Source organism: Propithecus coquereli, unplaced genomic scaffold, assembly GCF_000956105.1.
Source record: "Propithecus coquereli isolate 6110/MARCELLA unplaced genomic scaffold, Pcoq_1.0 Scaffold32, whole genome shotgun sequence".
Classification (NCBI taxonomy): Eukaryota; Metazoa; Chordata; class Mammalia; order Primates; family Indriidae; genus Propithecus; species Propithecus coquereli.
Window position 1 is genome coordinate 6,476,251 of NW_012148841.1, and position 25,725 is coordinate 6,501,975.

Sequence of the window (25,725 nt, forward strand, 5' to 3'; positions counted from 1 at the left end):
GCAGCCCCAGGGAGCACCTTCCCTCTCCTGGGTGTCACTCGCTCACTCTACTTTTCCCTTTTCAGTACTGGAATCCAGTCCTGGGCAGGCAGCCCCGCATCTAAACCACCTCCATCCAGAAAATAAGGCACATTGTTTTTAAAACCTTCAAGCATTTAGTCTTCACACTGACCTTCAGCAAACTCGGCAAATTCTTTGTCCCATATTAAACACATTTTGTATTTGAAAACAACTCCATGTTAAAACATCACCAGTCAGTTAAACACCTTGGCTCTTGCCTGACACTCAGTCACTCACAAGTCAGCCTGACCACACTCTGCCAGCCTCTTAAGCAGCTGTTAAAAGAGCACCTTCTGCATGTATCAATTCAGGCTGCAGCGTCACCTGCCCACCACCCATCTTTCCCTCTGTACGTTTGAATCCACCTGCACTCGGCCACCAGTGCAAATACGACCATTAAAGGCTTTGTGGGCTTCCTACTGCTCAGAGGACCAAGTTCAACCTTCACGGCCTGGCCCAGCCCACCTCTCCCACCCCAGCTGCCTGCCCCCACAGCCTCGCTGGACTTCTCACGGCACCAGCGCTCTGGCCTGGCTCCGTGCCGTTCCGTGGGCTGGGCCCTCCTGCTGCTGTGTCTCCCCCGCCCTCTCTGGGCGAGCACTGCCCCATCTGTCCAGATCTGGAGGAAACATCCTCTTCTCTCTCGGTGCTAGCTGTTCCTTCCTAGGTGTTTCTGCCACACTTATCCTGTCCAATGGCGAGGTTTCATTGCTACATCTATGGATCCCCGACCAGACCGTGAGCTACCTGACAATAGGAACCTGTTCCAGCGCATACATCACTCTGGAATTATCCCAGCAGCTATATGTTATCTGGCATTTGGGAAAGGCTCAATAAATGTTTGATGAATAAATTAATGTTCTCAGCGAAGGTTAAATCACATACACAATAAAAACCGAACTGGCTCTCTACCAAGGCTCAGCAAGAACAAATGTTTTAGGTGAGGACCAGCTGCAGCTGTCTTCCTGGCAGAAGAGACGGGGTGAGGACAAAGGTGAGGTGAGCGCTCACAGCAGCACACGCTAAGCACCTGCCATGTGCTGGGCGCTGGGTTATGCACTCACGTGCAATACCGCAGTGAATCTTCACCCCCAGCTTTATAGAGGAGGAGCCTGAGGCTTAGAAAGGCTGCCTCGGGTCGCTCTGCAAAAGGAAGGGTGGAAATGGGGTTTGACTCCGGGTAACTCTGGGAGTGCTGCTCTTTATCGCAGCAGTGGGAGCCAGAGCAGGGATGAGTCCCAGCTCCGCCGCCTTCTAGCTCTGCTTGTAATCTCAGCCTGTCACTTCATCTCTTCCCGCCTCTGTTTTCTCATCTTCATCACAGAGTAGTCTTGAGGCTCAAATGGGATTGTGGCCATGAAAGCATCTAAAAACCATAAGGGGCTACGCAGCCATGAAGGACGGCGGATCCTCATCTCTGGGCTCCCCCACCTTCCCCCATCACTCTGTTTTCACTCGATTCCCTCCTTCTGAGCACCTCTGTGACTTAGCAAGGTTGGCTGAGTGCACACCCAAGGAGCTGTCCATTGTCCTTACCTTTGCTCATCTGAGAACCAGGGAGCAGGCAGCACTTAGACATTAAGTTCCTGCAGCCTCCTTGTCCTGGGAGGGACATTATCCACCTGTCCCTGCCCCTACCCTTGCCCCTGGATGCTTGAATATTCCAGCCTGTCCAGCTCCCACCCTCTCTTACCCACCTGCCCTTTCTACTCCTTCCGTCTGCAGTTCATTGCAAAGGGGTCAAACTTCTGCTCTGTAGACAAACAACCGGGGGCCACTAAAGAGCAGAGCAGAGCAGAGCACACGTTGGTCTGGCTGGGTGCACGAGGTGGACGGGAGCAAGGGCACGAGAAGAGACAAGAGGTGAGAACCCTGCTGAGGAGCAGAGTAGAGAGCAGTTGGGTTGGAGGAAGCGGGCCCCTGGGAGGGTATGCAGCACTTTGGGTGGCTAGATTTTCAGCCACAGCCTGAGTGGCACCCCTGGGACAGCTCCCCACGTCTTCTGGGAGCCATCAGTCCTGAGCTGTGGTCTTGCCCCTGGTTCATGCCAGTGCCAGGCAGGAAGAGATAAGCCACCCATGTTTCTCCTACAGGTATCTGGCCAGAGCCTCTCAGAGATTGTTTCCCTCTCCATAAAGTGCTGGGAAGACTTCCAGAGTATTCCTACTCCTGCAGCCCCTGCCACTCTGGGAGGACCTGCCTGGCATTTCTGGGCATCCTGAGAGGAGCCCTGCCTACCTGAGCGGAGGGAGCCCCGCCCCCACCGTGCTGCAGGGCACGCACAGGGAGGCCAGGGAGCCTGCTGATTTTTCTTTTGCTTTGGCTCATTTTCCTTCTGGAGCAGCAGGCTCATCTCCTGCATTTTTAATAGCTGAGCATATTTAGCATTCAACACACACGTGTGGGTTGATAAGGCCCAAAGAGAAGGCAACAAGCCATCCAGGGGAGGAGAACCTCCTCCTCCCTCCTCCCTGCCTCCTGCCCACTTCAGTCTACATTGGTGGGTTTGAGTCCTCATCAACTTACCATGCTGGGCAGGGTAGCCAAAGCGACAGCAGCTGGGAAAGTCAGATTGGCTGACTCTGTCTCACTGTGCCAGGGCCTGGCCCCCTGGCTAAGTGGGAACTCACAAGTAAAGGCTGAAATGCTCATCGTATCTCAGAAGAGCCAAATAGCCATAATTCTCTGTCGACTCTCACCTGGGGACCTAATCATCTTGCCTACCTCCCTCCACCGCTGGGGACTATGTAGACATTAGTGCCATGGGACGCTGGCCAGATACTCTCTGGCCTCTGTCCCCACTGGCAGGACAGTGACCTAGGGAGAGGGGGCTCTGAGAGCCTTGGTGCGGGGTTGGGGATGCTGGGAAGTCTGTGACAGCTGTTAGGCAGTTCTGCAGGGGACGAAGCTGTAACATGGTGAGGCCCTCTCTGTTTTTTCTCTTTCTTTTAATGCAGAGTTTTTTTTTTTAACCTATTCAGCCACAGAAAGAAGAAAATAACAAAACCACAGACCACTTAACCTTGCATGAGAATGCCAGGAGGTCGGTCTGAATGCCGAGTCGTGTTTCTGTTGCTGTACGTGTGAATTTGAGCTATTTGGAAAGGGTGCCCCTAACCTGCTGTTAAATCCAATCTGAAGGCCATGGACTGGCATGGGCAGGCACTGCTTATGCTTTCCTGGCCTGTAGGGGTCGATACAGAGCTCCTTTGGAGCAAAGGGACAGAACTCTGGCAGGGGATTCTCTGCACGGCCTGATGCAGGTCCTCCAGGTGTGTTCCCACCACAGACCCAGCTGCAGCAGGCAAGGTGAGAAATGAGCAGGGTTCCTTCCACCTTATGGCTGGACTTTAGCAACTCCTAGCACAACATTAAAGAGATCAGAAGAACCCAATTAACACACCTTCGACTCAAAGAACCAGAGGGATCCACCCAGGTCAGTGGCCTATATGTCTAGAACTGCACTGCCTGATACAGCAACCACTAGTCACTTGTGGCTACTGAACGCTTAAAATGTGGCTATTGTGGTTGAGGAACGGAATTTTAAATTTCATTTAACTTTAGTTCATTAAAAATTTAAAAACAGATACTTCATTCAGTTATTAGAAAATGTTTTAATTATATTTGGAACAACTTGGGTATGTGAATCTATTTTATAATCTCTAGTTTTCATGAAATCTAAAAATGGATCAAGTATTTCTGATGAAAATTTAGTGTCCAAATTGAGATGTGCTGTGAGTGTAAAACATACACAGGATTTTTGAAGACTTAGTACGAAAAAAAGAATGTAAACTATCTCACTGATTGTATGTTGAAATGGTAGCATTTTGGATATATTAAGTGAAAAAAAAATACATACTCATGCATCATTACTGATAGGGAAATACTCTGAGAAATGTGTTGTTAGGCGATTTTGTTGTGCAAACATGACAGAGTGGACTTCCACAAACCTAGCAGGTACAGCCTCCTACACACCTCTGCTAGATGGTACAGCCTATTGCTCCTAGGCTATGAACCTGTACAGCATGTTACTGTCCTGAATACTGTAGGTAACTGTAACACAGTGGTAAGTATTTGTGTCTCTAAACATATCTAAACATGGAAAAAGTACATAAAAATATGGTATCATGATCTTATGGGACCACTGTCATCATATATGTGGTCCGTCATTGACCAAGATGTCATTATTCAGTGGATGACTGTATTATTAATAATTAATTCTACTTGTTTCTTTTTGCTTTTTTCACTGTGGCTGCTAGAAAATTTAAAGTTGTATGTGTGACACACATTATATTTCCAATGGATAATGCTAGTTAAACAATTCTAGACAAAAGGTTAACTGTCTCTAGGAATGGAAATCTTACAATTCCCTTCAATGGCCACATCCATTTCATTCAATTCAACAAATATTTACTGACAAGGGTACCATGTTTGTTGAGTTGGGGAGAAGCTACTGCACAGGAGGCCCCACAGCAACTACTGAGCAGGAGGAAGACAGGAAGTTAAATCCATGGCAGATGACAGAAAGTGTCACAGGCAAGGTAAAAAATCCAGTGTTATGGGGATTAAAAGGAGGACGACAGCATATCAGGTTGTTGGCAAAGAGGAAGTGAGTGAGAAAGGGCTTCGAAAAGAAGGTGGCCAGGGACGTGGGCAATAAGAATGGTGAGAAATTTGGCCAGGAAAGAGGGGACAGGGTGCTACAGAAAGAATGCTATGCTTAGCAGTCCTGCCTCCTCAGGCTCCTCCTCCCTTTGTCCAATTCTGCAGGGCCCTGCCCTTGGCCAGGAACCTTAATACTCGTCCCACCCTGCCCCTTCTGTACATGCCTGTCACCACTGCCCTGGGGCCAGGCTGTCATCACCTCCCTTGGAGTAGGCAACCACGTCCTCACTGTCCTTGCTGCTTCCTGAGCAGCCCCTTCAAGCCACCCTTTATACTACTGTCAGGGTGATCTGACTACAACGGAAAGCTGCTCCTTTAACAAACTCGAAGAGAACAAAGCTTGTCCGTGAGCCCAGCTGTGCAGCAGGCGACTCCCGTCCATGACAGCCAGGCCCGAACCTTTCGGCGCTATCACAAGAGGCTCTTTAATTGATCTGGCATAATTAGCTCTTTACTAAGTCATCATAATTTCCAGTTGCAGTGACAAACCCATTGATGGATCATTTTATTCCACAGCTTTCCTAGGTACGAACTTAAGTGCAATTAACTGTCATTAATTAACAGAACACGTTTTCTCTTTAAATATATAAATTAGATGGACTCCACACTTATTATTCCTTCTCTGCCTTCCTGAGCCTTGAAAGATAAGTCTAGAGGTGCTGTCATAAGCCAGTCCTTAAGTGCTCCAAGCTGGGTGCCATCAGCATTCGAAGATACGCATCTTCCTCGTTTTAAGTTTAGTTTCCTATCTGTCCATTCCACAGGTAACCTTTTCTGACTTTTCGGTAAAGGATGAGATAACAAAATGAACTAAAAGCCTCTGATTTTTCAGTCACCTATAACCAGCTGTCTCCCACCCTGTCAAAGGGGTGACCTTCGCCTGGGCTCTCCTTCCTGTCTCCCGCGGTCAGCGCCCGATTACCTGCCTGTGGGGCAGCTATTCCAGTGCTTTTCTTCTCTGGGGCAGAAAATTGAGAGGTGACCGTATAACTGAGGAATATTTTCCTGTTATCCTTTTCTTTTCTTTTTTTTTTTTTTTTGAGACAGAGTCTCACTCTTTTGCCTGGGCTAGAGTGAGTGCCGTGGCGTCAGCCTAGCTCACAGCAATCTCAAACTCCTGGGCTCAAGCGATCCTCCTGCCTCAGCCTCTCGGGTAGCTGGGACTACAGGCACGCGCCACCATGCCCGGTTAATTTTTTCTATTTTAGTTGTTTGGCCAATTTCTTTCTATTTTTAGTAGAGACGGGGTCTCACTCTTGTTTAGGCTGGCTGTTACCCTTTTCTTAGACATAATTTGGCTCAGCTCTCAAGAGAATAAAAAAAAAAAATCCCCTGTCAGGCATAGGGTTCTTTTTTTTTTTTTTTGAGGCAGAGTCTTACTCTGTCATCTAGGCTAGAGTGCAATGGTGTCATCATAGCTCACAGCAACCTCAAACTCCTGGGCTCCAGCGATCCTCCTGCCTCAGCCTCCCGAGTAGCTGGGACTACAGATGTGTGCCACCATGCCCGGCTAATTTTTTCTATTTTTAGTAGACACGGGGTCTTGCTCTTGCTGAGGTTGGTCTCAAACTCCTGACCTCAAGTAATCCTCCCGCCTCGGCCCCAGGCATAGGGTACTTTCAAGGTCCCGTGTTCCCTCTATTACTTAGGTTTATCATTCCATCATTCTGGGTTTCTGTCCCTTCCCTTCTCATTTTCCAAATGCTTGGATATGACGCCCAAGAACAAAGCCAGAGGGTGAACAAGCGGTGAGGACAGACAGCTGCTGGCAGCCAGCACCCAACACTCACCATGGTTTATCCCTTGATCCTTTCGCAGAAAAGACTATGTGCTGTTTGCTGCTGGAGGTAAGTAGATTGTCTTTGGGCGTTTTGAATGGCTTTGAGGTGCTGCTGGCAGAGTTATGGCCGCTGAGACAGGCTTTTGTTTTCACCTGTACTAGTGATGTCCTGGGATTGGAGGCTGGAGACGCGGGAGAGGGAGAAGGTCTACACATTGAACCGTGTCTTCGCTCTACAGGGGGAGAAAGACGAGAACTCAGAACAGCATCCGTAGCAAGTCAGTCTCTCACACACATACACACTTGAACACACAGCAGGCCAAGAGAAATGCTTTCCTTGCAACATCAGCATCCCTGGAGCCTCAGTTCTAATGACGATGTGTCTTGACATGTGCTCCTATCCCGCCAACTAGCAGTGGTTATATTCTAGGTTTCTGGATCAAATAGCATGCTGAACCAACACCCAGGTTCTCACGGGAGGCATTTAATATCCTCCTGCAAAACCACTTCCACAGGAGTGGCAGAGGGATGCCAGGTGTCACCTGACACAATGTGATAACCCATAGCCAAAGTGACTCCCGACAGACTCAGAGGCCACAAGGTCCCTCAGGGAAGTGGGCAGGGCAGGACTCTCAAAAGAACGGATAGGAATTTTCCAACCTGACCCTTTGCAAGAACACTAAAATCAGAGGGTGTAGCAGGGTTGAATGAAAGGGTTGAGAGCCAGGATGTGGCCCAGCACCTGTCCCTTCCTGGGACTGACAGCATAGTCTGTTGACATACCCCTGGTGTGGTCTCCTCAGAGCCGACTGAGTTCAGGGCCACAGCCTGTCCCAGAGGACATCGTGCTTGAGGCAGAATCCACAGTGTGGGGAATGGGCTTGGGCTGGCAGACATGACTTCCTGAGACTCTAAAGAAAATCCCAGAGCTCTGGGCAGAGATGGCTTACTTGTTCACACTCTGTCAGCCCCCGTGGTCTCAACTCAATGGGCAGGATGAGGACACTGACCGGGACGGCAGATGCATGAAATAAAGTTCTAGTGTACACCCACTATGATGATTCTTAACTGTTTTAGGGTAACAGATTTGATAAAGGTTAAGGACCCCAGAAAAACATGCATTTATACATGCCCTCAAATTTTGTACATGATTATAGGAAGGAATTCCAAATCCTAAAAAGACAAAGGCTACTGAAATCCCAAGTCTTGTCTGGCTCTCCTGTGCCTCATATCCTTTGGGAGGCCAAGGTGGGAGGATTACTTGAGACTAGAAGTTCAAGACCAGCCTGGGCAACATAGAGAGACCCTGTCTCTACAAAAGATAATTTAAAAAATATTAGCTGGGCGTGGTGGTGCACACCTGTAGTCCTAGCTACTCAGGAGACTGAGGCAGGAGAATCTTTCAATCCAGGAGTTGGAGGCTGCAGTGAGCTATGATTGTGCCACTGCACTCTAGCCTGGGTGACAGAGCGAGACCCTATCTCCTAAAAAAAAACAAAAAATAAAACACACTAGTGCTGAATGAATATGTGTTGAATAAATGAATGAAATTATAACAAATGTCCTGATGGCAGGAACTAGAGATCACAAATTTAGAAATCCAGGTTGAATGTGATAATGAAAAAGGTCAGGCAAAGATCACGTTCTCCTCCAGCCTGAAGCTGTGCTCAGGTGTCTCGTTCAAGCAGCATTTCTGGTTTCTGTTGCGGGCACCCTGACCTGGGAGAAGCAAGCCAGCCTACTCTTGGCTACCTGGAGGGGAGTTTGGGGTTCCTCTGTGCTCCCTCATACCAATGGGCCACCAGTCTGTCTCTGAGCAGACTGATTCTAGTCTCCTGATGCAATGGGAATTGGGGAAAAAGTAGATTTTTGAGGATCATCTATTGCTGGGTATTTTTGCCTGACCAGTGTTCATATGTTGCCTACAGAGAATAACTTTACGGGGCAATTTTTCTTCACTGAATCAGAGTAGACCTTGCATACACGCTTAGTTCCCAGAAGCCCTCCCACTGAAGGTTTTGAAAACCAAGAGCTCGTTCCAGGCCCTCTGTTTCGATGCTGTAGAGAGAACACTGGGCTGGGAGCCAGGAGCCCCGGCCTCCAGCTCCAACCACACCATATACAGTATTAGGCTTGTGGCCTTGAGTTCACCACTTAAACTTCCTTGGTTTCCGTTTCTTTATCTGTAAATGAAGTGGGTCCCTAGATGGTTTCTAAGGCCTCATTTCACTCCATCACCAGAAATACAAGGGGTACTTATATCTGCTCCTTCTCATTTCTCATGATGCCTGGATGTTATAGCAATAATTACAGCAGAAGTATTGAAATATTTTACTCAGGCAGGCTCTTCCTTGGAGGAATTCCTCCATTGTAAAATTGTACTGGCCTTTACAACCCCTGTGAGACAGGCAGGAAGCAGCCAGGCGTCTCCGTCCTCCTCACGGCTGACTGGCCAAAGGAGACCCAGAGAGGTGAGGGGATCGCCAAGGTCGGGGCCAACGGCTACTCAAGGATCAAGGCCTCTGTGCTGCGTACATGGGCCCAGCCGCCTCTCAGGAAGGCAGGAAACAGGGTGTTCGTGAACAAGATTTGATGCCGGGAAATTAGAAAATGCAGAATTAGAATCACTGAAGGTTAGAACTGGATCTTAAAAGTCAACCAGTCTGATCTCCCGAAAGAGGAAGTTATCAGTTGCCAGCCCTTGGGGCAAAGCTAGTTGGCACCATTGCTAGGACTCGAACCAAGTCTCCTCACTTCAAATCCATAGTTCTTCTTTCTGCCCTTCAGAAATTTCTTGTTTAGCAACTTTTTTTTTTTTTGACAGCTATTTCCAGCATGAAAATAAGTTGATTTTTACCACTACTTTTGTAGATTTCCCTGTAGTCTTCATTCCCTCGCTTGCTATCGCTTGCTCAAAGCTGGTGGGGCAGGGAGGATGTACAATATTCCTCAGTGTAGGTGGGAGACAAGCCTGAATAATGAAGATAAATTTTATTTCACTAAACTAGGGGTTAAAAATTACACAAGTAAACAATTAAAGATAAATCACAAGGAAGGGTGCCATAAATGACATTCCACCGCTAAACTTAAAGAAAAAATGATATCAATGGATAAGCTTTCTTCTTGGCTTTATATTTTAGACGCATGAATGGGTCTAAAGGACAAATTGAAAGAATAAGTTGCATGTGAAAGAACATTCACTGAAACCTGAAGACAGCCCTTTGCCCTCGCTGTGTTTTTTCATTTGTTTGTGTGATTTTGTATTGCAACAAATAGGCTAAAGCAGTATTTCCTACTTGTGAAACTGCTTCTTGTTCTGATGGAATTCAATCTATCACTATTTCAAGGGACCCCACAAGCCCCGAGCTGTGGGAACAAGCTCGCCCCCTGCTGGTGTGGGTGAGAAAGGCTATGGAAGAATTTAAAGTGGAGGAACCAATCTAGTCAGAGTGGTCCCAGCTTCCCTCTGGAGGTGAGCTGCGGCTCTGCTTTTGAAATGTGCCCAGTAGGGCAGACAGAGTAGATCTTACAGAAAGATCCCATTCCCATTCAATCTGTGCTTCTCCAGCCTGTGAAGACTGGCCTGTAGATGATTTACACAGTTTCGTCTTGGTGAAAGGTGGATGGGTGGTGATGGGAGAAGGTAGGGTCTTGATTTCTTATAAAAAGACGTTGCTGTGCAGGTGGAATTTCTCTGAGTAAAGCTTTCCTGATTTACATCACAATCATTCTGATACAAGCCTCACCTACTGTGGCTTAATCACATCTTTCTTTGTTTTGGTCAAGGGACTGCCTTAGGTAGATGCCCATAATTATTCGAAATCCACGTGCCCAGCCTAGAAAGAGTTTATAGTACATTGTAGTCCTCATTCATTGTTAAAATATTTTATAGACTTAAGCAATTTTAGAGAAAAAGACCATTTCCCTTTAAATTTCCTCAATCTTTGTCCATGTACATAGCTGTATTAATAATATTGTAATCAATTGATATTTTGGGACTATTCTTTGCCAATTAACATTATTCTCCCTCTCTACATATATATATATATATATATCTAATTCCTGTATATTTTCCTTTTTAAATGGTTAGGTCATACTCAATGATTAACATGTTGCAGATTATTTAGCTACTGTCTTACTGTTTACTTACTGTCTGGCTTTTTATTTTTTAAAACTAATTTATATAAAAAGCAATTTAGGATTATTTCCTTGAGGTATAGTTCCCAAAGTGAAAGGATGCAACAATTTATAGCTCTTGCTACATATTTTTTTCCAGACCATGTGACTGAAAGACCAAACCAATCTATTGAGCTAATGTTGAATATACGCACCACTCATCTCCTGAGGTGCAAACAGAAAATCACCATGAGAACACCCATGCAGAATTAAGTACCCAGTACATCAATAGCAACCTCAGTGAATGATCTTGGAACGGTAACTTCTGGTCTCACCAGTTCTGTCCTTTGTCCAATAGTAATAATAGTTTAAGATTTTTCTATGTGCCAGGCACTCTACTAAAACAGTTGATTTACTTTATAGCATTTAATTCTTACAATATCCTAAGAGAGGTACCGTTAATGTCTCTTCTACAGATGAGGAAACTGAGGCTCAGAGATGCAATGAATTGCCTAAGGTCACAGAGCTAGGAAACATCAGATCTGGGGATGTCTTTAGGGCCCATGTCTTAACTCTAAGTCTTCCCACCTTGGAATCCTGGAAGATCCTGCTACGGATAGGAAGAATTTGGAAGAACCATTGGGACCCCTTCCCTCCCTGCCTATGGGCATTTCAGCAGGGCACCTGACTCCCTTAGAGAGAGGAAAGAGGCACCTTTTAGGTTTTTAGGCAGCTTGTAGGTACCAGTCAGCAGCCCCATGCCCCAGCCTGAGACCTCAATTGCAAAGAATTGGGAGCCTCAGGACCAAAGAAATGAAAAACCAATTCCTTTTACTTTTCTGCATTTCTACCACAGGAAGTCCAGACCAAGACCTCAGCAGCTGACTGTTTCAAGACTACCTGCTTCACCATGTATGTCTTAAACAGCCAGGTGCAACTCCAGGGGGCAATCTTGGAGATCGGCTGAGCAGCGAGCTAACAGACACCAACTCTCAGCATTCTAAAACTCTGTTAGGGGTGGGAACCCTGGTGTCTCCACAGTTCTCTCCCCTTACTCTGTGAAGATAAAATCTGTAAGGTTCTCAGATAATTCCATTTCAGTAAAAATTCAGAATCCTCCCTTCCCATATGCTTATTCAACGAGATATCTTCATACTTGTAGCATCAATGTCCTGTGTTTAAAACATTAGCACAGAAGCCTCATGAATGGGTAAGGTGACCACAGACACTGACATTCAGTGTGCCTCTCTGAATCATTTTTGGAAAGAATTTGCTGGGAATTTTCCAGTATGGTTTTTAAGGGACCAATCCCCTCCCAATGGACTTTGAGCACCACAGTCCCTTGTCACCTGCTATGGTTGTGTAAGCACACTTGGGCTTAGGCCAGCACCTGGCTTACTCATTTGACAGCAGGATTTCTTCCAATCCCTGCCTCTGAGGCAGGTGCTTGGCAAGTCATTAGCCGGCTTCTATCTTATCAGGGGATTCTATATGCTTTAGTAGCTGCAGTCAGGACAACTCTGAATTCTAAGGGACCTTCTTCCAAAAGTAAACTGGAGTTGGAGGGAGAGAGGAGGCTGGCACCTCGGCCTTGGGAGCCTTGCCAGGGGCCCAGCCAGCTGCATCTTGCAACCACTTTGTGAGGCAGAGATTCCCCCAGTGTACAGCTGTGGAAACAGTGGCAGACTTCATTTGAGAGAGTTGCCCAAAGTCACAGGACTATTAAGTGGAGGAGCTGGAGCTAGAACCTGGGCCTGTGGCCTCATTGCTACCACCGTCGTTACACACTAAATGTAGTGTGTGGTGGTTACAGGGGGATATTGAATCAGCCTTCCTCAGCAGAGGAGGAAATGGAGACACAGGAAAGTCAAGTGACTAAGGCAGGCTGTGAGCAGCAGGCAGAGCCGTGCCAAGCGGCTCCCGTGCCAGAGTGCCTGTGAGCTTTTCTGGAGTGTCCACTCCCTTCTCGGACGGGAGCACCTCTTTAAAGGATGTCAGGGCCTGAGTAGCTGGGTAGGTACTCCTTAAGGAACGGGTGCCTGTCACCAATTGGCTTACATTAGGTCTTCTTTACCCCCCTTCACCTCCTGCCCTCTGCCAGGCCGCATGAGCTATCTGGGGCACTAAATTCTTTGGCAAATGCCAGGGTGGGCCGGTGGCCTACACTGCTCATGCCAACTCAGTTCCCAAACCCCCTGGGCTCCGGGATGGTTGCTCGGTCATCTGGTCGCCCCATATGCCTTCATTCAGTTGCGAGGGATAGCAGCACATGAGTGCCTACTATGCGTCAGGCACTGTGCAAGCTACTTTTCACTTCCTAGCTCATGTCATCTGCCAAGTATGGTATGATACTGTTAGGCTCCTTGTTATAGATGGGGAAATTAAAGCTTAGCGAGATTGTGAAACAAGACCAAGGTTACGCAGACCTCGGCAGCTGGGAGGAAAGCCCAGGCTTGCCCGGCCCCAGAGCCAATTCCCTTCCCACCCTGCTGCCCCGCCTGGCACGCTCCTGTCCCTCCACACTTGAGAAATGCAACTTCTCCGAAGAGTTTCCCATCTGCAGAGCTGCTGCAAAGCCAGGTAACTTAGGCTCCTCTCTGCCTTTTCCTCTTGGCAGCACTTCCCCTCCCACCCCTCTTCTACTTGTCACTTACACCAAGGTGCACAGTTATGGCATCAGCCACTGTCGGGTAGGATCTGGGTAGTCCCAGGGACTTTCCAGGGCCCTGAAATATTTCCATCAGCCCCCAGGGATGTCCTATGAGACACCTAGCCTAGCTAAAAGGAAAAGCCAAAGAAATATAAACCTGTGGGGAGACAAGCACATGTACACAGTGCTGGGAGTACTTTCAAGGAATTATGTTTTTCTGGAGAACAAAGTGGTGATAATAACAGGAACTAAAAAACATTGCTAGCCTTTGATCCGGTAATCCGGTAATGTTAGCTTGGAAAATAGACCTCAAGGAAATATCCCAAATGAAAAAAAAAGTTCAAAGATATTCTTAGCAGCACTGTTTACACCATAGTAAAAAACACTACAAACAACCTGAATGATCTATAATAAAACAACTGAAAATGACAGGTATGAGGGTTAGCTCAATCTAAGAAAATATGTACGTGAAATAGTATACCCAAATCCACAAGGATATAAAATGATCACAAATAGTATGTAAACACTAATCGCACTTCATAAAAACACTTAATACATATATGATGATGAAGGAAAAAAGGAAGAATATAGGATGGATTGCTTAATAGGCTGTTTTTGTTAAAGTTCATACAAGAAAAAAGAAACAAACAACAAAAATCACTAAGATATCCTTAAACAGAAAGGATAAAGAAGCAAACACAGGTGCAAATGCAAATGTAGGGAGAAAAGCATGGTTAAAATCCAACCTCATTCATTCTTTTTTTTTTTTTTTTTTATAGCAATTCCTTGGTACATACCACGTGCCAGACACTGGGCTATGAGCACTGGGTTGTCACAGTGGTGATAAGACAGACACTGCCATTGCTAGACCTTCTTAATCAGAGGGCTCCCTCGGGGTAGGGACAGAACTCTTCCAGATCCTGGCTGGCTGCCACATTTGTCACCCTGAGTGGTGGAGAACAGTCGCCCCTCAGAAGGTAGGCTGCTCTCTGAAGGGCCTGAGGGGAGTGAACAGCCCTCCCTGGTCTGCTGGACTCTGCTTGGAGCCAGAGCCCCAATCTTCCTAGTAACATTAGGACTTTTATTGCCCCATCTGTTTTCCTCTCTCTGGGTCCAACAGATAGTGGAGGGGTTGACAAGGAATTCCACCTGCATGGTATTAAATGTCTCCATCACAGCAACCCCCACCACAACCACCAAACACACACACTGCACAGCACGTGTGTTTAAAAACAGGAGTCACCATGGCTTTGGTGAAAACTGGTGGCTTCCAGCTTTCAGATAAACTGTTGAATTCTACCTTAGGATGGCACAGCTGACATTATCACTGCCCCAAGGGCACTGATGGGACAGGTGTGGCAGATAGCTGGACCTGGACACAGGGGGAAGCAGAGGCCAGGGGATCTTGGGCAGAAGATCCATGAGCTGGAACTGCCAATGTCTGAAATACTCAAACAGCTGGACTGAGTCTTCCCAATGCTGTCTTCAGACAACATCGGTGGCCTCTACCCTGATGCCTTGGGCTAAGCACAAAAAAGCCCTATGCCTGTCACAGGCATGCCCTGTGCACACGTCACAGAGGGAGGATACAGGAGAAAGTGCCCAGGCCACACTTACGCATCAGAGAACACCCAATACAGCAGGAGCTCCTTCACTCTTGGTATAGCAAGACCAGGGCCCCCAAATCTGTATTTTTTAAAAGGTCTTGAGGTGATTTTCATGCTCTGTCAGCTTTGGGAGTCACTGGAAGTGTGGACCAAACACTGCTGTCTTTGGAATCATAAAGATCTGGGCTCAAATCCCAGCTCTGTCACTCATTAGCTCTGTGACTCGGGCAAATAACTTAACCCCCTGAGCCCCAGTCTCCTGACCAACAAAGCAGAGACGACAATAGCCACATCTCAGGGTTACAACGGGGCACACTGAGCCCCGTCTTAGCACATACCACATGCTGTAACTGCTGCTTTACTGGTCTAAGTGTCCTCTGCCTGGACACATCTTGAGGGCAGTGTCCTGGTCACTCTTTTATCGCTAACATTTGGCACAGGGTCTCACTCTCATGAGCGCTTACGATATTCGTTGATGAGTAAACGAGTGTTGGCAGGATTGATAACACAGGGAAGCTGGCTACCGCTGTGCTGACTCACAAGAGGCACTTGATGTAAGTTCTCTAGATACATGAAAATGTACATTTAAAAAAAAACACAGGTAGTAGCTTTCCTAAGTAGACAGTTCTCAGGCTTCTTCCTGCCCCTGAATTACAATTATTCCATCTACAAGAATCCTACGGGAACACATTGTTTAAGGGCCACAGGCTGAGCAGAAGCCACCACTGCTTTATCTCTATCTGTACAGACCTCCAATTTCAACAGTGCAGGGCCATGGTCTCCTACAACAGAAGGTGCAAAGTCTCGACTCCCTGCTAAGCTCACGGCGTCACTCAGAGCCACTCACCCCACAGGCCGTCGTGGTCCCGCAGCAGCCACTAATAACGGAACCATTTCTGTTCTCCTTGGAGTGGCAGTTGGCAGTGGCAAACAGGAAGTTGTCTTGAAGTAGGGTGTGGTTGCACCCACACGCGTACAGAGACACACTTTTTTTTCCCCTCTCTAGCCCCCTTCTCTTTCTCTTCTTTAGAAGCAAAAGGTCTGAGTTATTTTGAGGAAAACAAAATTTTTTGTATAAGATCAACCAACACTACCATACAAACAAAAACCTAGGACAGAAAGGGGCCTAAAACACAGCAAGGATCGATTTTCCTACCACCAGTCACTCACAGGCGGTGTTTCGTTAGGAGCCGACGGTGTGCATGAGTGTGTGCAGATGTTCCCCTTTATTGTTCTGTGGGTCCACAGGAAACAAAACCCTAGCTAGAAAGCCGGCCAGATACGCCACCCAGCATCCCAGTGAGCCAGTCAGTCCACTGCCCCCGTTTATCCAGGGCCCACGGTGGGCACACGCTGGACTAAGGATCATCCACAAATAGGAAAGAAGAAAAAACACAGGTCGCTAGTTTCAAGCAATCTGTACAGTTTGAATAGAAAACACTCGAAACATTTCTTAACACAAATTACATATAAAAATGCAAAGAAAAACAATCGCTGGGTTGGTAAATGCACAGGGTGTCATCTGAGCTGCACACAAATGCTGGGAAGTGGGGTGACAAGTTGGTACGGTTCATTCCAGAGGGCTTCCCAGTGCTCTGAAAGGGGTGCTAGGAAATTTTCCACTCCACTCCTTTTCAGGCCCGAGGCTTGTGCCTCCAGAAGGGCTGTCCAAAATAGACTGGTCCCCAACCCAGCCTCCTACTCCTGACCTCTTTCTGAGGCAGCTACTCTCCCAGCTCCCGCCTCAGCCCTGTCTGGGATCCAGCTCCAGCCCACAGACCAAGAGCACTGTCTCTGCAAAACTCATCTTGCTAAACGGGCCGCCAGCTGCCAGCAGGCTCCGCCGGCCAGGCTCCCTGCTCTGTGCCCTGCGCCCAGCCGCACGCAGCCTGTGTGGCCACTGTGCCCTGCGCTCACACTTACACATCCCAGGGAGGCAGCCTTGCTGTTTGGATAAGGAGGCTGAGCCAGTGACATGCAGGCCAGCCCCGTGGTGTAGACGTTTCCTGCCTCCTGGCTGAGGGCCGCGGCCAGTCAGAACGCACCACTTCCCCTTTAAGAGAGCACGCCCAGAAGAGATTAGGGAAAGGCAGAAAGAAAAGCCCGGAACAGTCAGGGTTGTATCCTGAATTTGGCAGATGAACTTGAGTTTTCCAGAACCGCACACACAAGGTGTGGTCAGAGGGGGCGGGCTCCTCAGGCGCTCCTGCGAGCCAGCGCTGTGTGTGCAGGGCCCGGCAGGACGGTGGCCATGCCTGAGGTGCCTGGGCCCCCCCCAGAGCCGCTGTCCGCAGGGCCCTTCCACACGCCCTTCCCTAGGGCCTGGCCATCCTGATGCGCACAGTCCACTTCACTAGCGCTATGCTTTGGAGCGAGCAGAGATGTCATTATAAGGATTGGAAAATACTTTTATGGGACATTTTAACTATTAATTTAAGCAGGGAGTTTTCATTCATTCTGGATATTTAGAAAGTTTATTCCCTGATCTTAGCAAAGGACAGTAGACTTCGGGGCAGGGAGGGACCTACAAAGAAAACCGTTTACAAAAGGCCACATGTTATATGATTCCATTTATATGAAATATCCAGAACAGGTAAATCCATAGAGACAGAAAACAGATAAGTGGTTCTCAGGAGCTGGCTGGGAGAAGAAGGGGTGGGGAGTGACTGCTTATTGCTTACGGGGTCTCCTTCGGAGGTGACGGTTGCACAACATTGTGGCGCATGTACTCAATCCCACTGAATTGTACGCTTTAAAATGGCTGATTTTCTGTTATGCAAATTTCACCTCAATTTAAAAAAACAGTAGTAAAGTGTGTTCTCAGCATCTTTATCTTTTAGGGCCCCTCCTGTGTTTCATCCAATATTTCTTCGTAAAACCTGGCTTTGTAAAACCCGATGAATCTTAAGTCAACCTCGGCTAAAGGGCCTTTTAGAAAGGAAAACGAAACACAAACCTCTAAGATACAAACACTTTTCAAGACTCAGAAGTATGACTGACTCCACTGGAGAATTTCAGTCTCTGGGGAGATAGCATCACCTCGAACCTTGCCACGTAAGCCAGGTGGTACCTACTTGCTTTTGTAAGGCAGTCTCCTGTTGGGACCGTCCCTTCAGCAGCTTGAAAACACAACCAAAGCCAGAGGCAGTGAGTCTCCCGTGCGAGAATTATTCAGGGAGAACATGACTTTGGACCTCTGGGTTCTTGGCTTCCTTTTTCCCTCTTGTAGAGTTTCTTCCCAGAATTAAGGAGAATTAATCAGTTTCTGATTGGGAGGGAGCTGGCCTGGTTGGCCAGACAGAACTAGTTTCCACAATTCCATTTTTTTGGAATCAAGTCAGTGGGGATAAGGGGGTATGAGCTGACCACCTGCCCGACCAGCCCCACTGGAGGGAGTGCCCTGCCCTCCTTTCTCAGCCATTCGCAACTTTGGCCGGAGACGATCCGCTCCCAAGGGTTAGGCTGTGAGCCTTGTCCTCTGGGCCTGAGGCCTGAGGGTCAAGGGCCCCTGGGCACATTTCCCTCACCCAGGGGACTGCTGAGTGGAGGCCTGCTGGATGTCGCAATGCTTAGAAGAAACACAGATGAAAGGGCAAGCCCTGCAGCCTGGGAGCCTGAGTCTTTCCAGAGACAAATGTGAATGGCTTTCCTGGTCTCTCTGCTGAGAGTTCCAGGATGACCTGGAGGACAGAGACGGGAACAGCTTCCCTTGGGCCAGCTTTCCCAGAGCAATCTGGACCTTCTGGAGCACTGGCCCCCACGTCTTTCAGCGCCATTTGCTCTCCTCACCTTAGGTGCCTGCATAATAAGTAGGTGGCCTAAGTTCTCAGCAAATGGGTGGCTTAAGATAATAAGATGCAGTATTTACACTGCTCTGGCTTCTGAAGAGCAGCAAGTTTAGAAGCATAACTTTAAATACAAAAACAGGCAGGCTCAAGTCAGTTCAAAAATGGGCAAAGGACTTGAATAGGCATTTCTCCAAAGAAGAATGGCTAACAAATGGCTAACATGAGCTTATGAAAAGATGCTGTACATTACTAGTTATGAGGAAAATGCAAATCGAAACCACAATGAGGTACCACATCACACCCACTAGGATGGTTACTAAAAAACAAACAAGAAACAAATGGAAAATAACAAGTCTTGGTGAGGATGTGGAGAAATTGGAACCCTTATGTACTGTTGGTGGGACTGTAAAATGGTCCTGCCACTATGAAAAACAGTATGGTGGTTCCTCAAAAAATTAAAAATAAAATTAGCACATGATCCAGCAATTCCACTTCTGGGTATATACCCAAAGGAATTGAAAGTAGGATCTGGAAGAGATATTTGTATAACCATGTTCATAGAAACGTTATTCACAATAGCCAAAAGGTGGAAGCACCCCAAGTGTCTATCAATGGATCAACAGGTAACCAAAATGTGGTAAATACTTACATACATTGGAATGCTATCCAGCCTTAAAAAGGAAGGAAATTCTGACACATGCTACAACATGGATGAACCTTGGGGACATTATGCTAAGGAAATAAGCCAGTCACAAAAAAACAAACACTGTATGATTCTACTTATAAGAGGTACCTAGAGTAATCAAATTCACAGACAGAAAGAATAGTGGCTGCCAGAGGTTGGGGAGAAGCAGGAATGGGGAGTTATTGTTTAATGGGTTCAGAGTTTCAGTTTTGCAAGATAAAGAGTTCTGGAAATGGATGGTGGAGACAGTTGCATAACAATGTGAAGGTATGTAATGCCACTGAACTATACATTAAAAATGGTTAAGATAGTAAATTGTATATTCAGTGTATATCACCATAATTAAACATTTTTTAATTTAAAAAGTTAAATATAGAATTACCATATGACTAGCAATTCTACTCCTAGGTATACATCCAAAGGAACTGAAAACAAGTACTCAAAAAATCCTTGTACACAACATTCATAGCAACACGATTCATAAGAGACAAAAGCTGGAAACAACCCAAAGGTCCATCAGTGGATGGACGGGTGGATGAACAAAAGTGTGGTGTATCCATGTAATAAAATAGTACTTGGCCCTAAAAAGGAATGAAGTATGAGACACGCTACAACACAGATGAATCTCAAAAACATTATGCTGAATGAACGAAGCCACAAAAAGTCATATACATCGTATGATTCCATTGATATGAAATGTCCAGAACAGGCAAATCCGTGCAGACAGAAAGCAGATGGGGGTTGCCAGAGGCTGCAGGCGGGGGAGGGGGGAATAACTGCTTAATGGGTCTGAGGTTTTATCTTTGAGTGACGAAATATTTTAGAATTAGATAGAAGTGGCAGTTGCACAACACGGCGAATGTAGTAAATGCCACTGAATTGTTCAATCTAAAACGGTTAATTTTATGTTATGCGAGTTTCATTTCAACTAAAAAAAAAAAAGGCCTGTGAAAAGTAAGGGCCAGGATGATCCACAAACAGAACAGTTTCAAGATAACTGAGAGTTACCTTTAGAACCTTTCTTGGAATCACCTAAAGGAGGTAAATTTTAAGTTAAGGTCATGAAGGCCGCCGGCAGGATACAGCAAGCAGGCTCTCTAAGACGACTGCTCCCAAACACTACGAATTTGGGTCCGTGAAGAAGTGTTAATTTGTCTTAAACAACATGATACACATGAACATGCACACACACACACACACACACACGTACATACGGAGTATTCTGTATGTCCCCCTCTGCTTCTGGGTTAGGATCTCATCTCATTTATGTATTGATTATGATGACAGATTGATTGTTGGACTTCTGTTACTGTTTAGGGGAATGTTGTTTTGGTTTTAATGTCCTTGTTTGGTAAAATCAAGTAAATCTGAATCCAAACAACAACCATACACACACACACACAACCCAGGCAGGCTCCACTAGCTATTTACAAAGGGGACACTGAGGCACGGCGCCTTTCTGCCAATCCTCTTGTCCTTGATACAGCTGCCATTGCCATCAAAGGGGTCATCACTCCCCCAGGAACCCAGGTCTGAGACCTTGAAGTTGACATTGAGTAACAGACTCTTGACAGACAAGAAAAAACCTCACAGGTGACCAGGGGTGCTCTGTGCACCGCCCCCTTCCCGGGCTGCAGTCGCCTCCCCAGCAGTCCTGCCCAGGGGCTGCCCAGGCTCAGCTTCGCTACTGGCTCCTTTTCGGGGGTGCTCCAGAAGGCAGTGTCCAGGTTAGCGTGCCCCGATGAGTGGAGAGCTCTCCTCTACACAGAGCTGCTGTGTAACGACCACACATTAACCGCACTCTGCCCTACGAAGTCACCATGAGCCAGTCTAATGCCCTTTCCATGGGACACCTTGCCAAATATTTGATTCCCCAAATTTCTTTCTCTGGGCTAAACACCCCGAGGTGTCTTTTTAAACCATCGCTCACAAAATACAATTTTCACTACTCTCCTGATCTTGGTTCTCTTTGGCTCCTACCGTTCTTCACAAACCATGGAACTCAGAAAGAAGAACATTCCAGATGGGGTCTGACAGCTCCTAGCTGTCTGATCTGGACATTATTCTGCCATTAATGCAGCCAGAGATCCAGCCTACATTTTTTCTCTCTGATAGCTGCCTCACCCCTAAGTCTTATTTCACACATTTTGCTGCCAAGCCATGCATCCATAGGTATCCTTTAAAAATGTCATCTTGCTGGATTCAGTCCGCTGCGGCAGCCTGTTGGGATCTCTTTGGACACTGATCCATTAACATATCCATTCTCCCTCCCAGATCCACCACCTGAAAACTTGATCCGCCTGCCATCAAGGCCATTCTTCTTCCAAATCCTCATTCACAACGTGGAAGAGGACAGCCCCACGAGGGCAATTTGATAGTCTCTCGGTGAGACAGTGACCTGGGAACAGCACCCTTCAGGTGTGGCTGTGCTGAACCACCTGCCATTCAGGGTAGGTGTGTCATTTGGCCCACATTTCTTCATCTGGAACCCAGTGTGGGTTCCAGGGGTGACTTTGACAAAAGGGGCTAATGATAGCCCTGCTCTTACTGCTGGTTGTGAGGATTAAGTGTAAAGCTCTTTGAGCAGGGCATTACGCAGTGAGCAATCAAACATTGCCTTTATTACTGACAATAGAATAATATAATAATAATTTAGAAATGGTTCTCCAATTCTTAAACTACCCTCCTTATTGGCAACCAAATACAGGCATTAGGCAGCTGAAATCAGTAGAAGGTATACTGATACTCAAGAGCTAGAGTCTGAATCCTGGCTTTCCTTCCAGAGTTTCCATGCTCTGAGGTTAACAGTTCCGACACCTCCAGGGCTGCAGGGAGGAGTCAATGAGACAAGGCATGAAAAAGAGGTTTCAAAGTCGAATCAGGCTATGCAAACATAAAAGAACAGTATTATGATTACACATAAGTCAAAGATACCATTCCCATTGGCAGAAACCTGCCTGTTAAGCCAAGGAGGAACCTACAGATGGACTCAGGCTGCCAGAAGGAACAGCCTCCCAGCACACGGCAGCTGGACTGCTGTGGCAAACAGATTCCTGATCTCTCCTGGCAGCAATCACCCCCTCTCTTCTCAGACCAGAGCTGAGGCTGGCTTATAAAAAAAGGGTAAGGGGTCTGCCCACCACACTGGCAGAGGGCCCCTCAGCCTGCAGGTGCACACTGCCTCTCCATGGTCCTCTTGCTGAGACCGGCACCTGAGTAATCAGCAGCAGGGACCTGGCAGGTGACAGAGGGCTGGGAGGGTTGCTTTTAGCTCCCCTGTCGCTTGACCCCCAAGTAATCCTGGGGCTTCCATCCTGGATGGTGGTTTCTAAGAACACCAGGCTTTTGGCTCTGACATTCTCAGGGCAGGACCCCAGAAACTCTGTTCTCTTCTCTGCTCAGGATGTTTGCGTCCTCAGGGAAGAAATGGTCTTCACTAAAGAAAGCTCTTGGAAACATTTTGCAAAGTGCTGTCAGAAGCCACCTATTGGCCTCCAGCACCTCAGGGTCAAAGACATCCCACCGCAGGGAGAGAAGGAGAGGAACTGGCACGGCGAACCACACGCCCCTAGGAAGACAGCAGCAGTTAAGATGGAGGCAATGACTGTCATAAATAAATTCTCCTCTCCTTGTCCATCTCAGGTTGGTTTTCCAACTTCCAGGGGAATGGACACTGAGGACAGATTTAAAAAATATGTAGAGACACACACAGATGATCCTCAACTTATAACGGGGGTTATGCCCTGATAAATCCATCATAAATTGAAAATATCCTTCAAGTCAAAAATGCCTTTCATACACCTAACCGACTGAACATCATAGCTTAGCCCAGCCTACCCCAAACATGCTCAGAACACTTACATTAGCCTATAGTTGGTCAGAATCCTAGAACACAAACCCTATTTTATAATAAAATGTTGAAGATCTCGCATAATGTATTAAACACTGTGCTGGAAATGAAAAACAGAATGGCTGTACGGTATCTACTAAATGTGTATCGCTTTCACACCACTGTGAAGCCGAAAAATCGTTAAGTCGAACCATGGTAAGTCAGGGACCGTCTGTATCTATATGTAATTGTTGGCAAGACACCGAGAGGATTATGCCAATGAATCTATTAACAGATCAGGGAGTTTGCCCAGAAAGGAGCTGGGGGGAGAGGCCTGGAAGGGAAGGTAGCATTCCTGTCAGATACTTTCTGGAGCCCACTGGGCCACAAGCGACCCTCACTCAACCTGCCCCTATAGGAATCCCCTCAAGACAGGCAGGCTGCCAGAGTTACCTAAAAATCATCACAGGACACATGAAAGCTAACTCAGACTTTCATAGCCACTGGTGACTTTTTCCTGTGACTTTTTAAACAGATTCCTGTCTTTCTCTGGCTGTGTTTCCTTTGACTATGCACCTACATAGGGAGATGGTGCCTGCTTCTAGACACCCGTGCACGAGAGAACTAACTCACAGATGAATCTCTCTCTACCTCCTGGCGGCCACCGGGGTGTCCTGATGCTGCTACTCAATGGAGCTGAGCCAGGACCAGGCTTATTTGATTGGTGTTGTGGGCTAAACTGTGTCCCCCCTCAATTCATACAATGAAGTCCTCCTGACCCCTAGGTACCTGAGAATGGGACTACATTTGGAGATAAGTCTTTGAAGAGGCGATTAAGTTAAAATGAGGCTATTAGGATGCGGCCCTAATCCACCAAGGCTGTTGTCCTCACAAGAGGAAGAGACACCAGGGGCACAAGAGCAGAGGGCGACCATGTGAGGAGGCAGTAAGAGGGCAGCCATATGGAAGCCAAAGAGAGGCCTTGGGAGAAACCAACCCTGCCGGCACCTTAATTTTAGCTTTCCAGCTTCCAGAACTGGGAGGAAATAAACTTTGGTTGTTTAAGCCACCCAGTCTGTTTTGTTATGACAGCCTCATAAAACTAATATCATTGCTTTCCCAAAAAACCATGTTCACTAGATCAGGGAGAAAAAGTATGCAGTCACAGCTCAAATGCATCCTCCTCCTTGATCTGGGGCCTAGCAGGTAACCTGGGGGCTATCTGCTGATCCCTAATCCCTGGCAATGCCTGCCTGCCCTGGAGGGCTGAGACTGAAGTAGTCTACAAGGACAGGGAGCAAGTGTAAGTAGATGGTGTGAAACGGTGACTATGGGCCACAGCCCGGGAGTAACCAACTCCTTATATCAGCTTACTTTCTTATTTGGCCTTCTACCCAAAGAGTAATCTGATCACTGGTTCTGATTAATCTATATGTCACTGCTGTTATTCCAGAAAAAGATAAGACCTTGCATATGAATGGACTAATGGCCAAGGGAGGTAGCCATAGCTTTGAGGAACGTGGCCAGGCTGTCTGGCCCAGTGCGGCCTTTGGCTGGGCATTCACCCATCTCTGCGTTCTGCCTGGATGTCTTGTCCTCCCTTGGACTCCTGGACTTTCCCAGATCCTGGGTGTCCCACTGTGTGCCAGCTGGGCCAAGAGGGGAGGTGGACTCACAGATGCTCCCTACTGCTAAGGGGCCCAGACACACAGATCAATTAGAATCAAACAGCAGATCCATCAGAGAGCTCTCTCGGGCTGGGAGGGAGGGAGGAAGGAGGGTGTTTCAAAGGTATTGACAGGCCAATGTCTGGAGGGGCTGGGAGGCGCAACACGTTCAAAGAGACAAAGCTGAGGGGCCTTCGCTTTCCCAAGGATGGCAGGGTGGGCGGGTCTGGCCAATTCAAATGCAAAAGCCTTTCAGTATTCACTGCCACCCTCCCAGCTCCTGCAGAACGGCCTGTGGGTTCGTTGTCTCCACGTTTCACTCTGGCCACGGGGTTAGTCGCACAGCGGGGTGGGAGCCCCCATAATCATTGCGAGTTGAACAGCACACAAACCAACGCACACCTCAAACCTGAGGTCTCCAAAAGGTGGGCCTCAAATCCTCCCCATCCCAACCTGGCAGACTGGATGAGCGGAGGGGAGGTGGAATAGAGGCCCCATCCAGGGGGGCAGACTTGAATCAACTTAGAACAAAGCATTTCTTAGCAGCTCATTGTGGCCAGTTCGCCCAGGGTGGATGGGGCCGTGAGGGGCCGAGGGTCTGACGGATCATGCCCAGGCCTGAGTTCTAGCTCCCTGGCTCCCTGTTGAGCCGGTCCCATTGTTGGCCTTAAAGGGCCCGACTTGTCCTCTGCCAGCTCAGCGGGGCCAGCGCAAGAGAAAGCACAGGGCACGCTCTAGACTGTAAAAGACCAAAAGCAAGACAGTCTCATCATTATTCTCTGCAAGGTTAGAGGAGAGAAAAAAATACACCTTCATATGAATGAGAGAAACATAGAGTAGAAAAAGAAATCCGCTCTTGACAGCACTCAGCAGTTAGA

The 25,725-nt window shown here is 47.4% G+C and overlaps 1 protein-coding gene across 3 annotated transcripts in view; it reads right to left on the reverse strand.

Moving 5' to 3' along the window:
- The window catches only part of ATXN7L1 (ataxin 7-like 1), a 233,765-nt gene that overhangs the window by 41,287 nt on the left and 166,753 nt on the right, over positions 1–25,725 (reverse strand). The window contains exons 1-2 of one of the 3 annotated variants that reach the window (XM_012650371.1): positions 16,802–16,913; positions 6,516–6,738 (exon numbers count right to left, since the gene is read on the reverse strand). In XM_012650371.1, coding sequence (XP_012505825.1) covers positions 6,516–6,721 — 206 coding nt within the window. In that variant the 5' untranslated portion in view covers positions 6,722–6,738; positions 16,802–16,913. Of the gene's footprint in view, positions 1–6,515; positions 6,739–16,801; positions 16,914–25,725 lie in introns of those variants that run through there. The other 2 variants (XM_012650369.1, XM_012650370.1) reach the window with 2 other exon arrangements.